This window comes from Zychaea mexicana (genome assembly GCF_025766255.1).
Source record: "Zychaea mexicana strain RSA 1403 chromosome Unknown BDB00scaffold_2, whole genome shotgun sequence".
NCBI lineage: Eukaryota > Fungi > Mucoromycota > Mucoromycetes > Mucorales > Lichtheimiaceae > Zychaea > Zychaea mexicana.
In genome coordinates, this window is record NW_026516665.1 from 412,634 (window position 1) to 426,562 (window position 13,929).

At 44.5% G+C, this 13,929-nt stretch overlaps 5 protein-coding genes across 5 annotated transcripts; 3 read left to right on the forward strand and 2 right to left on the reverse strand.

Annotated features, from left to right (window-relative positions):
- Positions 1-2,433: 2,433 nt before the first annotated feature.
- Positions 2,434-2,583, forward strand: BDB00DRAFT_722273 (GATA zinc finger-domain-containing protein; the record flags this gene model as incomplete). Its single annotated transcript, XM_053118198.1, has 1 exon — positions 2,434-2,583. A coding segment is annotated over one exon (150 nt), but the record flags the coding sequence as incomplete, so codon positions are not given.
- A 46-nt stretch (positions 2,584-2,629) lies between these two features.
- On the forward strand, positions 2,630-4,072 carry BDB00DRAFT_795982 (uncharacterized protein). Its single transcript, XM_053121434.1, has one exon. It carries the CDS (start codon positions 2,728-2,730, stop codon positions 3,802-3,804), a length of 1,077 nt encoding a protein of 358 aa, XP_052985504.1. The 5' UTR covers positions 2,630-2,727; the 3' UTR covers positions 3,805-4,072.
- A 907-nt stretch (positions 4,073-4,979) lies between these two features.
- On the reverse strand, positions 4,980-6,614 carry BDB00DRAFT_795984 (uncharacterized protein). Its single transcript, XM_053121435.1, has one exon. The coding sequence runs from the start codon at positions 6,498-6,500 to the stop codon at positions 5,217-5,219; it is 1,284 nt and encodes a 427-aa protein (XP_052985505.1). The 5' UTR covers positions 6,501-6,614; the 3' UTR covers positions 4,980-5,216.
- A 526-nt stretch (positions 6,615-7,140) lies between these two features.
- BDB00DRAFT_795987 (vacuolar protein sorting-associated protein 35) lies at positions 7,141-10,976 on the forward strand. The gene is made up of 10 exons (XM_053121436.1): positions 7,141-7,484; positions 7,650-7,746; positions 7,829-8,135; positions 8,238-8,445; positions 8,508-8,591; positions 8,685-9,200; positions 9,283-9,840; positions 9,897-10,016; positions 10,093-10,650; positions 10,719-10,976. The coding sequence occupies exons 1-10, from the start codon at positions 7,374-7,376 to the stop codon at positions 10,953-10,955; spliced, it is 2,796 nt and encodes a 931-aa protein (XP_052985506.1). The 5' UTR covers positions 7,141-7,373; the 3' UTR covers positions 10,956-10,976.
- Positions 10,977-12,459, reverse strand: BDB00DRAFT_796003 (calmodulin). The gene is made up of 6 exons (XM_053121437.1): positions 12,331-12,459; positions 12,029-12,181; positions 11,739-11,806; positions 11,507-11,622; positions 11,308-11,405; positions 10,977-11,224 (listed from the first exon to the last, which is right to left on the reverse strand). Exons 1-6 carry the CDS (start codon positions 12,331-12,333, stop codon positions 11,213-11,215), a joined length of 450 nt encoding a protein of 149 aa, XP_052985507.1. The 5' UTR covers positions 12,334-12,459; the 3' UTR covers positions 10,977-11,212.
- Positions 12,460-13,929: the final 1,470 nt, after the last annotated feature.

Genomic DNA, 13,929 nt, shown 5'->3' on the forward strand with positions numbered 1-13,929 from the left:
ATTAACCGTAATATTTTATTCCTCGATAATACGCAACAGATGCTTCTTTCAGTTGATATTGTAAAAATTAAAGCTGTTTTTACCCCATAACGTGCAAATCGTATAAACTCATTTGCAAGTTGCAAATTTGCGAAACTACTAAGTTTTTTTTGGATTTTCTCAAGAAAAGTTGCCGATACGAGGAATTGCAAACCCAGGGGTTGCAAAAACCGGGGTACAACTGTAATATGGATTATCCAAGTGGAATGTGTGTGCTATCGATATATAACCGAATATCTATGGCAGTGCAAATAAAAATTTCACCGCACAGCTTAATGGGCAATGAAAGAGAAATGAAAAAGGATGTACAACTTGATATGAATATATACAAGGATATCATACAAGGAGCTGATAGACAAAGAGTTCAACCCTCGGAATCCAGAACTGTACATCATTCGTCAGGACCTGTTGAGATATATTGTCCCGAAATTGGAGTGTACAGCGATAGTTATTATCGAAGACTGTTCTCGAAGACCAGTTACCCATACCGAGGACATCCTCTATGGAGGCGCCGTTGCTCAGTGCCAAGGTAGACGTCACCAAACGTAGAGTCCAATAATGATGGCGGTGATGAACGAGCCGAGAGCCGTGGATCTAACCAGAAATAGTGGAGGTCTTAAATTGATTCGACACTTGTATGCTGTTAGAGCAATGATTCTCGAGGTTGGGAGGCCGCGCCAGGATGATCATATAAGGCCTAGAATGCAAAAACGGAACAAAATGCTGAATCGCTGAAAAATAAATGAGCCACCCTTGGCCAACATTGCGGCGACCACCTCGAGATTTAGGGAGGCCGACTCTTTATTAAAGTAATATAATAAAAATGTATTGACATCGTTGCTGTTTTTGGTCGTGACATAAGCTTCATTCATCAAGCATCTCCGAACACAACATATTATTACATAGTGATTATATTATAGTATGTACAAACGGCATCTTTCCATAATTAAAATGTTTCTCAAAAAGCAAATATTTTAGCACTTCAATAAATACACACGGAAAGAAGTCGAATGTACAAGTAGTGAGATATAACAAACCATAATTAAGCACTCAAATTCAGTTCAGCAGCCACGCGCTATACCGATACACACCAGGGACTATGCAATTACTTGGAGAACTGCTTTGTTGCTGAACTTTGTGTATTAGACATGCAAGATTGAGAAAACTGGCATCGTCAATAACAGTACTTAGGTGCTTCGTGAACATACTGTAATCCATAAGATGATGTGTATGATCTTCACGTAGGGAAGTATAAGCAGGAAGTGAATATGCCTCAATAGCTGCATACCTATCTAGTAGCTGAGGCTGTCAAGGCAGTGAGAGCAGTAAAGCTCGGCCACATAAGATAATTGGATCTTAAGAAGACTTATCAAGACACAATGTACTCAAGTGCATGAACGAGATATGCGCGTGGAGAGATAGCTCCGCCAGATAACAGAAAGGCACCGAAACGGTTTGGCTGTGTTTGTCTGTCAGTGTTACACAAGCAGGCAAGCGCCCAGCTGGTTATCTAAAAAATGCAAGCAGTAAAATAAAAATCGCATTATCTCTTTAACTGAGCGGGGGTGTCGGGCAGATAAGGATATATCTTATCTCCTGCTGCTCTGCCTGCTTCCAACATTTTCTTATTTTGAATCGCCCCCCACCATCATCCGTTTGTTCCCCCCCCCATTTTCTTACACTATAATGTCAAAGGCTGCACTGGTAAACTAATCACTGGCCAATCAGGACCTGGGGCCTTTATCTCTTTTGTGGCCCTCTCTCCAAACAAGAGTGGCCTTCATACCGAGCTTTTCCTCTCCTTCTTCTCTCTTCCTTTTCACTTACGTATTCTTTTACACAGTGGCTCTCCGTTTCCGTCCTTTCACTTTATAACCTGTTCCCCGCATTTACATGATTGCCAACAGCATTTGCTGCAATACTTTATTGATTTGCGAAACCCAACCCACCTGCTCTTCTTTTTCTATACCACAATAAATGACCCTTGTTGTTAACACTACTACCACTATCATGGAAGACGATCCTACGCACCCAGCAGCTGCGGATCATCCGCGTGGATTGAGTCGTTTATCGCCTCCGGATGATCCATCTTTACTGCCCTCACGCTCGTATCAGTGGGACCATAACAATAGCTATAGCAATAACACCAACGACGGCAACAACACTTTTGACCCAGCGTCCGCACCAGATAATACCGCCACAGTGTCATCCAACGGACGGCCATCGGCTTCAGAGCAAGGCGGCCGAGAAAACGCGTCATACTCCTCAGTCGATAGCAATCATCAGCATCATCATCAATACCACGAATCATCGTCTGACGGACGTCAGGACTGTCAACGACAACAGCACCCGCAACAGCAACAGCCATCACGATGGACACCTCCCATAACCAAGTGTTTCAACTGCCAAACAACAACTACACCGCTCTGGCGACGTGATGACAATGGTAACACCATCTGCAATGCTTGCGGTCTATACTATAAGCTCCACAATGTTCAGCGTCCAGTCACAATGAAACGAACTGTCATCAAACGACGTAAACGATTCAGTCTTGTTAATTTCCAACAACGTCAGCAACAGCAGCAACCACCAACACAACAACAACAGCAACAACAACCTTTCGACCACCACCACCACCACCACCATCAGCATAACTATCAACAAGATCCAAAGAGCATACCGAGTTCCATGATGATGGATTCGCGGGCTCAACATAATCCAAATGAATACAGTACTACTCAGATAGATAGTACGCGGCGCATGTCCACTGCCAGTGACGCACGGTCCCCGTATTCTTCGGCCTCAGGTAGTAGTGCAGCATACAACGCAAACTCGCCGACATCACCTATGCCATATGATCAAGCAGATCCACTAGCAGCCGCAGGAGGAAGCAGTTCAGTAACAGCAAATAACTATGATGTGAAACAGCTTCCTAAGGTACGCACGCTGATGAATGCATTGACCGGTGCCAGTGCAAACAATAACGTTGGAGCGTTCACTGCAGCACCTATGGATGAAACGAACCCGGCTGCACTGGCCACAATCGCAGCTACCATGCTTCTGGAACCAGGAAAGTTGCGACAAGCATTGCAGACACGGCGCGATGAATTGCAGCAGGAGGTGAACAGCATCAACTCTTTGCTCTCTCATTCGTCCAAAGTCCTCCAAGATTTAGAATCCATCATCACAAAAGCAACTTCACCACCAACAGGGTATAATGAGCAGCCTGTTCAGCAACATCAGCAACAGACACCAGCACAACCGCAACAGAACAGTCAGTTTTCAATGGCTTCCACAGCAGCAATATCTATGTTGAGCTCGCTTTTAGGAGGTACAACTCCAGGAGGTGGAGGAAGTGTAGCTGGAAACAGTAATGGCAATAACAATACAAGCACTAGTGCCTCGAGTAGCAACGTGTTATCATCACTCTTGATGCTCAGTGCTGCACAACATCAGCAGCAGCAACAGCAACAACAACAAGCGCCACTTTCCAATTTCCATCAACAACCAGAACAGCCATCTGCCTTTCGCTCAGCAACTACAACAACATCTGCAATACCTTCATTACTAATGAATGGACGAACAGATGCAGCGATACCGGGAAGCAAGCCATCATCATCCGTATCATCTTCAACTTATAATCCACAATCACCATCTTTTTCACGCTTTCATCTCGCCCCGTTGGAAGGACTGGGAAAACGCAACTCCTCTTCTTCTTCGTCTTCATCATCGCCTGGCCATCACCACCATCACCAGCATCCTTGAATAGTCATAATATATCAGCAACAGCACTGTTAACAACAGCATTATATGTACCCCTCGAAAAGAATCCTAAAAAGAGCCCACTGCTATAATATATACTCATGATTCCCCTCTTTGCTATCCATTGTGTCAGTTTTCAAAACTCCTTCCTTCCTTTTACTTCCCCTAATCTTTACAGTAAATAGTATAACGTCCTTTATGTGCCTCCTTTTTGTTTTGTAAGCAATAAAGTATGGGTGTGTGTGAGCAGTACACATGCAAACGAAAATACGACAACATCAATGACGCTAGCATATGCGGTATGTAGATGGTAGATCTAGATCATCATTGACGTTTTTGTATTAAATCAAAACTTTCACAATCATCATCATTGCACTTCCGCCAACTAAGCAGCAGAACAGTGGCAGAAGCGTGATATGCAGAAAACGCTGCATACGTAATCTACATCAGTAGAGAAAACCCTGTGGCAAGTGTTAGCAGCTATAATCAAGCACTTTTCTGACTTTGTTTTCCTTATCTAATGACAAGTGAAACTCAATTATCTTTTGTTTGTAGACAGAAATAAGGAGGAGAGATAATGCGCACAACAACTTGTTTTGTAAGCTGCTTTAACCTCGAGTAACTCTACTGTCCTACAGGTGCGTGTGTGTATGTATGCGTGTACGGGTCGTCGATAAGTGTTTCTAGACATTGCGCGAAATACATTCACTTAACACATATATTCTCCACTATCGCGTATTATGGCAAACACCAGGAAACGAATCGAATCTTCCTGTCCAAAAGTATCACTAGTTACAAAAGATCAAACCTTCTTTTTATCCGAACTGATAAGTGAGATATCTTTCCTCTTTTGGTCCAAAGCTGCCTTTTTAGTATGCAACCGAAGTTTATGAGAAAGCAAAAGAGCAACAAGGATTGGTCTATTTAGTTTGTGCTCAAGATTAGCTTGGCGATGCTTAGTGATACATGGTCGATCAAGGTAAGTGGTTCGACGTCCTCTCGTAAGGAGGAGTTTGCTTATCACACTGATAAAATAATTTTATTGTCAAAAGATATAGCGATCTTCTATGTTTCTTCCATTTCCACACATACTCTATTACAAATGGACATCACCGCCATGCTGATAACACCCTCACACAGTGGGGTATTATTGTGAGAACAAATAGAAGATAAGGTTATGTTTTCTACCGATAACGTTTTTATTTCTTTTCTATACTTACAGTGTATGATAATCTTTAAAAATTCAAGGGTTCGAGAGATAATGAGGGAAATATAAAACAACAAAAGTACGTGATAAAATGATGATTCAAGAGAAAGATACGGGGGGGGGGGGTTGATGATGGATGAGAAAACAATTAAAAGTGAAAGGGAAAAAAAGGGGTTTAAAAGTGCAAGAATTGAATAGAAGGCTTCCTTTATCGTTGAGAGGGTTCTTTGGCCGATATATATTCCCGGAATAACCGATCTGCATCCTCCTCCTTGTTTCGCTTATTATAGGATTTGATGAGAGCGCGATACATGGATTCGAGTGGCCGAAGATCATACATCTTGTTCATGAGCTCCAACAGAGTTTCTGCAGTGCGTGGGTTTCGTTCTCGAAGAGCTTCGTGGCGGAATATATAATTGAATGTGACAACGCTAGGTTTGAGACCAGATCGCTCCAAGTCGAAGAATACGCGGCGTGCCTTGTCGACGTTGCGATGCTCGCAGTACCATCGGATCATGGTGTTGTAAAGCTCTAGATCGGGCTTCACCTTGTAGCCTGGCAACATGGTGTTATAGATATAATCAAGACCCCGCACATAACCTTGACGGCCGTGTGCATCAATCAATGCAACAAAGGTATGTGTGGAAGGTCGTGGCTTTTTCGATTCTGGTGCTGTAGTTTCACGAACGAGAGTGCCGAGCACATCTGGGTTTGCAGCTGGTGGTGTAGAGTAGGATGACAGGAGCGATGCAAAGCGGGACTTTTTAGGCGGCGGCGATGGTGCAGCTTGCTTTTCCTTGGGTCCGTAGCGTTCTTGGAAGGCACGATCCGCTCCACGCACGTTACCCAATCGTCCATGCGCCTCGATCATTGTGTCATATGTAAATCCGTTTGGCTGGATGCCAGCGCTCTTCATCTTGTTTAAAATGACAAACACTTGCTCAGATCTGTTCGTCATGATGGCTGCGCGCATCAACAGGTTGTAGCTGTATACGTTTGGCACCAAAGCACCGCTCCACAAAGAAGACGATGACCTGCGTCCTTCCAACTCCTCCCAGTATTTGGCACACGATTCCCAATCATTGGCTCGACCGAAAAAGTCAATAAGGTGGTTGTAATCGCGCACGTCTGGCTGGTGTCCAGCAGCGTGCATGTTATTCCATACAAACAACAAACGTTCCTTGATAGCCTCGATTTCTTCTGGACCGTAGGCAACCAGTTTTTTGATACGGAACGAGTGAAGCGCCATCGAGTGGTATTCGGCGGGCAAGTTGTTGAGTTGATTGTTGTCATGTAAAGCAGTATAGGCACTCCAAACAGCCCCGGCATTATGCCTTCGAACAGCATCTCGTAACGATCGAGTCATCTTGGGATTAACTGCGATTTTGAGCGGACGATACTGGAGATTCGCTGTGTGCGCATGTCGTACGGCAACTGTGTTGATTGGAATGCGTGCTTTTGGGAGCAACATGGTAAAGGGCCTTCGCAGCATGGTATCGACAAGGTGTGGAAAGCGACAAAACAAAGCAAAAATTTATTATTGCCACTTTCCCAACCTTGCCATTAGCTCGCTTAAAATAAACCCCGATGGTATATTGCCTGAAACAGCCTGACCAGGTACTTTTAAATGCGATCTTGCCCAAGTAGCATACAGCCATGAATACCGCATATTGGAGCAATATCGTATCTTGGAAACGTTTCTGAGCATTTGTAAGGGAAATATCATCGGCAGTCTCTCCATCAGCATAGTCATTACTCTTCAATAGAATATGTTAATATAGACGGGAGGATGAACCATTGATACTGTGCTTTGCTCATGGAAATTATCTTGGTAAGTATACAACTTCGCCAAAGTGTCCATCATCTGTGAGATTTTGACTAGAAAGTGCCTATCATGCGTTTTGCAGCAAGTACATATTGTATCAGACCCTGTAGCTTTCAAATAAACTTTTCTACTATGTAGTCTACTTTTACTAGCTCTTATATGCTAATCACGAATTCACTGGGAAAATCTCTAACGTTTAAGAGTGATTCGGTAAAAATTAACAAAACTTTTTGGGGGTGCTTTCAAGTTGGGTCTAGCAGAAACATGGAGTAGCCAGTGCCCAGTGGTTAAAGGGGAACTCCGGTCTGTAGCTGGGGACTTTAGCGATAAGGTGCGGAGCCCGCGCAGCAGTAGGCTATAAAGCTCAGCGCACTTGTTCCTGCACAAGCAACTGCTCTTTTTATTTCTTAGTGCTGTTTTTGTTTCCTCAGATCCACCCACCCTATTAACTTTCTTTTCCTCGAGCCATTTGCATATAAACAAAAGTTTATCTGTGTAAACTACTCGTAGGAATCATCCTTAGTACAAATAGCCACGACAATGAGCGTTGTTATACCCAGCAGCCCAGCCCCGGCTGAGGATCAAGCCAAGCTTCTTGATGAAGTCCTTAATGTAGTCAAGATTCAGGCGCACCAAATGAAAAAGTGCCTTGTAAGTTATAGCATGAGTGCATAGAAATCAAGGCATTTGGAAATGGACCGAGAGTGGAGAGGAGTGTAGTGCTTGCTGTTCGCATACAGGAACAAGCTACCGTGGGTACGCTTTTCCGAGATAAAACGGGCAAAGTTCTAAAATATGATATGGTGAACGTTTTAGGATAACAACAAGCTTATGGACGGATTAAAACATTGCTCCAATATGCTATCCGAACTGCGAACATCTGTTTTGACGCCCAAGATCTACTATGAACTGTGTACGTTTCTTTAGTTTCCTTGATTACCGTGGTTGAGCGCACCGTGAGTGAAGGAAAAAAGCGGACTGAAAATGGTAGATAGACATGGCTATTTTTGATGCGATGCGACACATGACGATATTCCTGACGGAGGCACACAACTCTGAGCGTCATCATCTCGCCGACCTGTACGAGCTGGTGCAGTATGCTGGCAACATCGTTCCCCGTCTGTATTTGATGATTACTGTCGGTTCAGTCTACATGAGCACACCCGAAGCTCCTGTTCGAGAAGTAATGCGGGATATGATGGAAATGGTTCGTGGCGTACAGCATCCGACACGAGGCCTGTTTCTCAGACATTATTTAAGCGGCATGACCCGTGATTATCTTCCCCTTGGAGAAAGCCCAGGGTGAGTGACATTATATTCTGTCCAAATCCGCGTAACTCCTTTCATTTTGCAAAAGAATACTGACTGATATGGGATGTGTGAAAATTTCAATGATGTTTCAAGACCAGAAGGAAATGTGCATGAGTCGGTCCATTTTATTCTCACCAACTTCACCGAGATGAACAAGCTCTGGGTTCGATTGCAGCACCAGGGTCACACCCGGGACCGAGAAAAGAGAGAAGCGGAACGTCGAGAGCTGCGAATTCTAGTTGGTACAAGCCTTGTACGGTTAAGTCAGCTTGAAGGTGTGGATCTACGTATCTACCAAAGTGTAAGTTTGAAGTAATGATCGACTTGTTTCAAAGAAGAATTAACAAGTATGCTTCATTGTAGTTGATTTTGCCGGGGATCTTAGATCAAGTAGTCAGCTGTCGTGATGTAATTGCCCAAGAGTATTTGATGGAAGTGATCATTCAGGTACAACTCGACGATCTATGCTTATATCCGTTACCATCCTGTATCAAGTGCATACAACCGAGAATGTCCAATTGCTAACGAATTTATCGGTAGGTGTTCCCCGACGAGTTCCATCTGCGCACCCTGCAACCTTTTCTGTCTGCAATAGCCCAGCTCCATCCTAGAGTTAATATCAAGCATATCATTATTTCGCTTATTGACCGATTGGCAGCCTATGCCGCCCGAGAAGCAGAGTCCGATGTATCATTTGAGGCACGACAAAAGAAGGAAGAGCAGGCCAGACTTGTTCAACTGGAGAAACGTAAACGACTACAACGTGAACTACAAGGCGAGGAAGTAACGGAGGAGCTGGCGATTAACGCTGCAACATCTGAAGGCGACGAAAAAGAAACCCTCACGAATGGTGAACTTGATGAGTCTAAAGGAATTGAAGGAGGTCCAGAAGAACAGAAGGCCACCGACGACGACAAGGCGATTGAAAAGAAGGGCGAAAAGACAGAAGAAAAAACAAATGGCAAGGAAGAGAATGTGGTTAAGAAAGTCCGGGGTATCCCAGAAGATGTTGAGCTATTCGTTGTTTTCTGGGAACAAGTGGTCGAACTTGTCAAGGTACTTGTATGAATATTCTGCTATGCACAACTTCAGTATGCATACTAAATAGACTAACGTCAACGGCACAACTGCACATTAGGCCCGTCCCGATCTTTCTATACAAGACTTGACAGCACTACTTGTTTCGATGACCAATTTGTCGCTATCCTGCTACCCTGAGCGTCTCGAGTACGTGGATCTAGTCCTTACCTACGCCAAAGACAAGGTCATTGAATACTCCGATTCTGCGGATCTTCACTCGAAGGTCACGGAAGCCAATCTGCTCGCACTGCTACTAGCACCCATCACCAACTACACGTCTGTTTTGACCCTACTGGCTCTTTCCAACTACCAGTCTCTCCTTGGTGTCCGTCCGTACAATACCCGTCGTGCCATTGCGCATGCTATTATTTCCAGTATCCTCAAAAACCAGACTGTTATTAGTAGTCCAGAGGATGTACATGATATCCTAGAACTGTGCGACGTTTTGTTGCGCGACCAAAAGGATGCACCGGTTGGTGCTGTTCCTGCATCACCAATGTACGGTATTCGTGGGCGCACGGTTAACTTAGAACAGGAAGAGTTTGCTGAAGAACAGGGATGGATGGCAAAACTGGTTCATCTTTTCCAATCGGATAATGATGACACACAATTCTTGGTAAGTTCTGCTTAGAGGCAGTAGGAGGTCGACCAGGCTAACTTATGTTTTTCTAGCTTCTATCTGCGGCAAGAAAACAATTCAGCGAAGGTGGAAGTCGCGTACGATTTACATCGCCTCCGCTGATCATATCTGCCATGAAACTGGCCCGAAGATACAAGATCCAGGAAACCCAGGTAGTGGTCTAGAAAGAAAGAAAGAAAGAATGAATGAATGAAAAGTATAGTCAGGGTATCTGATCCGATGATGTAGGACGAATTCTGGGAAAAGAAGACAAGTGCGCTTTTCCGGTTTATCCATCAGATCATCTCAACGTTGTACGACAAATGCGAGGAGTGTGCAGGCCAATGCCTCCGCTTCTTCCTGTTAGCTGGTCAAAGTGCTGCCGAGTGTGGGTTTGAGGAAATCTCGTACGAGTTCTTTGTGCAGGCGTTCACGATCTATGAAGAATCGATATCCGAGTCCCGTGCTCAGTTCCAGGCAATTACGTGCATCATTGGTGCATTGCAGCAGACACGGGTCTTTTCTGCCGAAACATATGACACGCTGATTACCAAAGCGGCGCTCCACAGTGCCAAGCTTTTGAAAAAGCCAGATCAGTCGCGGGCCGTCACCCTCTCGTCGCATTTGTGGTGGGTTGCAGACAACGGAGAAGCGGAGCAGCCAAGTCGCAGTGGCAAGCGCGCATTGGAGTGCTTGCAAAAAGCGCTCAAAATTGCAGACAGCTGCATGGATGCAGTGACCAACGTCCAGCTGTTTGTCGAGATCCTGAATCGCTACATTTACTACTTTGAGAAGGGCAACGACGCGGTAAGACTTGCGCGCTACTATCAAGAGGAAGAGTTTAAGGTGCTCCTACTGACTATGCCTCTTTGCAGATCACTGTCAAGTACTTGAACAGCCTTATTGACTTGATCCACTCCAACTTGGCCAACATGGATAACCCCGACCAGCATCCACCAACATCGAACTCTTCGTCGCTTATGGAACCCCATGGCCAAATGTCTGACTATGTCCGCAGACACTTCCGTGCTACCTTGCAGCATATAAAGGAGCGCAAAGAACGCGCTGAGGCCCCCTCCTATGCGGATGTTGACCTTGGCCCAGAGCTGTGAAAAGTAAATGAGAACTTGTAGTATTCTTGTTCCTTTATGTTGTATAAAAATTCCAATGTACAGAAAAAAAAAAGAGATAACCCAACAGAAGGTTTGCTATTCTACGTTTTGATGGGGAGACTGGGTAGATGGTAAGATGGAGAGAGGGCACTGTACGTAAAGCGAGAGACGCGAGAGACACAGAATGCGAGTGTTGTGGGTGTGTTTTGTGGGGGAAGTGGGTGGAGGTGCAAAAACAAAGAAAAGAAACCTTTCTTTTATTTGGACATCTGCAAAAGAGACATCGTTAGTTACGTAGCTGGATGCGGGTCTCGTGGGGGCATCAGGGACCGTTCTGTTCTGTACCACTTACCATCATCTTCACGAACTCGTCGTAATTGATCTGACCGTCCTGGTCAACGTCGGCTTCACGGATCATTTCGTCGACTTCTTCCTCAGACAGCTTCTCGCCTATTAGGTGGATGAAATACACATATCGCTTTTTAGCTTTGCCCCCGCTCTCTTCTGTGTCCGTCGTGCACACCGCACTCGCTCTCTTTTTCCTTCCTTACCTAAAGACGTCATCACGTGGCGCAGCTCTGCTGCCGAGATGTATCCGTTACCGTCCTTATCAAACACCTTGAAGGCTTCCTGGATCTCCTCCTGCGAATCCGTGTCCTTCATTTTTCTAAGAGGAACAAAAGCAAGCTCAAAGTCAAAACAAGGTCCAACATCTCCCGCGAACGTAAAAGAAACATAGCAGCAGCACCACCATCCGTAGTAGGAAGAGGATGAAGGGGTTACCTTGCCAACATGGTCAAGAACTCGCTGAAATCGATGGTACCGTTACCATCACTGTCGACCTCGTTGACCTGGTTTCACGTCAAATTTTTAGTTTATACTTTTGGTGTAAAAAAATAAATCGTGCATGAAAATAAAATGCCAAGAATCCAGGGCCCAAGTACACCAGTCCTTAATGATATTGACGGATTTCACACTCCCAAAAAAAAAAAAGGCAAGGAACGTGAAAGGGAAGAAAGGCCCACAACAATGTCCAAGATAAGAGCGCCCCACTTTGTCTCAGTGGAACTTACCATGTCCTGCAACTCGGCCTCAGTAGGGTTCAAGTTAAGCGACCTCATGACGGTGCCTAACTCCTTGGTAGTGATTGAGCCATCACCATCTTTGTCAAAGAGCGAGAAAGCTTCCTTGAACTCGGCAATTTGTTCTTCGGTAAGTTGGTCAGCCTAAAAGTTGATGAAACAGAAAGTCGTTGTGTGTAAAGTTGTCAGTGCTCAATCGCCCTCGCTCATTTTGAACTCGCAAGGTATAATAGGTATGCTCACTATTGCTGTCGACAACCGTGGCAACAATGACGACAATAGCAGCCACTTACCATTGCTTTTCTAAATGAAAGAGAGTTGAGAGAGAAAAGAGAAAACAAGAGAAAAAAGAAGAAACTGACAACGGGGCAGCTCACACTGACGCTATAAAAAGCGGGACGCAGCCTGTCGTCATTCGTTACACACTACCGAACAGTGCTGGAAAGGTTCCACATGCTCAACGAGGTCCGGAGTACAAATCCATAGCAAAGTCTCCTAAATATATCTCTTCGGCCGCTTTATCACTTGCTCATACTCGGTGCGGTGCGGTCATCACCACTCTGCTGCACTTGTACGGAAGAAAAGAGACATGGGCCGTGCAACACATTTCGTGTACGCCTGAAGTTTTGATTCAGTGGCCTCGTTGATAGGTGTCGACGAGCTCATTCATGCTGTTGTGGTGTGAGAGTATGTACTAGCAGATCGTTTTCCTTAGATGCTTCGAGTGTACAGACAAACAAGTTGCATCTTTTCGTCTTCTTCGTTTCGATGGGACGCTTGAGTATTCAATCCCAGTAATACCAAGTACTGCTGTACTCGTATGACATGTGCCTCTTTAATGTGACCCCTCGATGTTCTTCCGCTTGTAGCACGCGTGAAGCATTAACACTCTAATATGAGTGTTGGATCATAATTGTAATATGATACGTAGATGCTCCGCTTACAGCCAAAAGCGCGATTGGGAATTTGTTGTTTTAAGAAGGGTCTCGAAGGAGTTTTCATCGTGCGCCATCATCATCGTTATAGTAGCTGTTACCAGCATTTTACTCCTGTATCTGATCTTAAAGGTCTATCAGTGCTCAACAAGTGCCACTATAGAGTTTGATAGCCTGGTCTGACTCTAGTGTGGGTGCATTGCTTAATTTTCTTGATCTCATTGTCAACCCCATTAATTTAGGAACACCATGTGTAATTGTTTACAGTCTCTGTCAACTCAGCAATTCAGCTGCGGGTCGGCCATGCTACTAAAAAAAGATTTCTGCTTCGCACTAGTGCACACGACAATAGACTGCTTAGTTTAGTGATGAGTATTGCTATCACGAAAATTATCAGCTACCACACAACGATGATATTAAAATTGTCTTTCTTGGCGGTTTCTTTCAAGAGGAGCTGAGGTTCAGCATTATCATTCTCATTCTTTTCGGCAACACTCCGCGGAGCGTGCCAGATGAGATATGTTGTGTGTTAATAAGTTAAAGATATTGTTTAAAGGCAGCTCTGTGTAGAAAAGTAGGACAGAGCAAGATATCTTAGTACGGCGGGTCTCTTTTTATAGTCATTAGCACCAAGGTTTAAGAGTAATCTAATGGGTACAGTGTTATAAAGCAAGCAAAACATGTCTTCTCAACTATTAGGATACAAGATTACCTAAAAAGCATCCTTTCATTGGAATGCTGTTTAGCTATATACATACCGTGATATATTGTTTGCTAAACTATCCATTACTACACTGCGCTATGATATATCTTCCGTCAACGAAAATCGCACGAAGGGAATGCTTACAACCCGCGAGCAAATCAATGCAACTCTTGCTTCTCCAGTCAAGTATCGTGGTAAGCAGTATTCAGCACACGTAAATCTTAGATAGCCGTATTCCATTGAAAAGCCTCGAT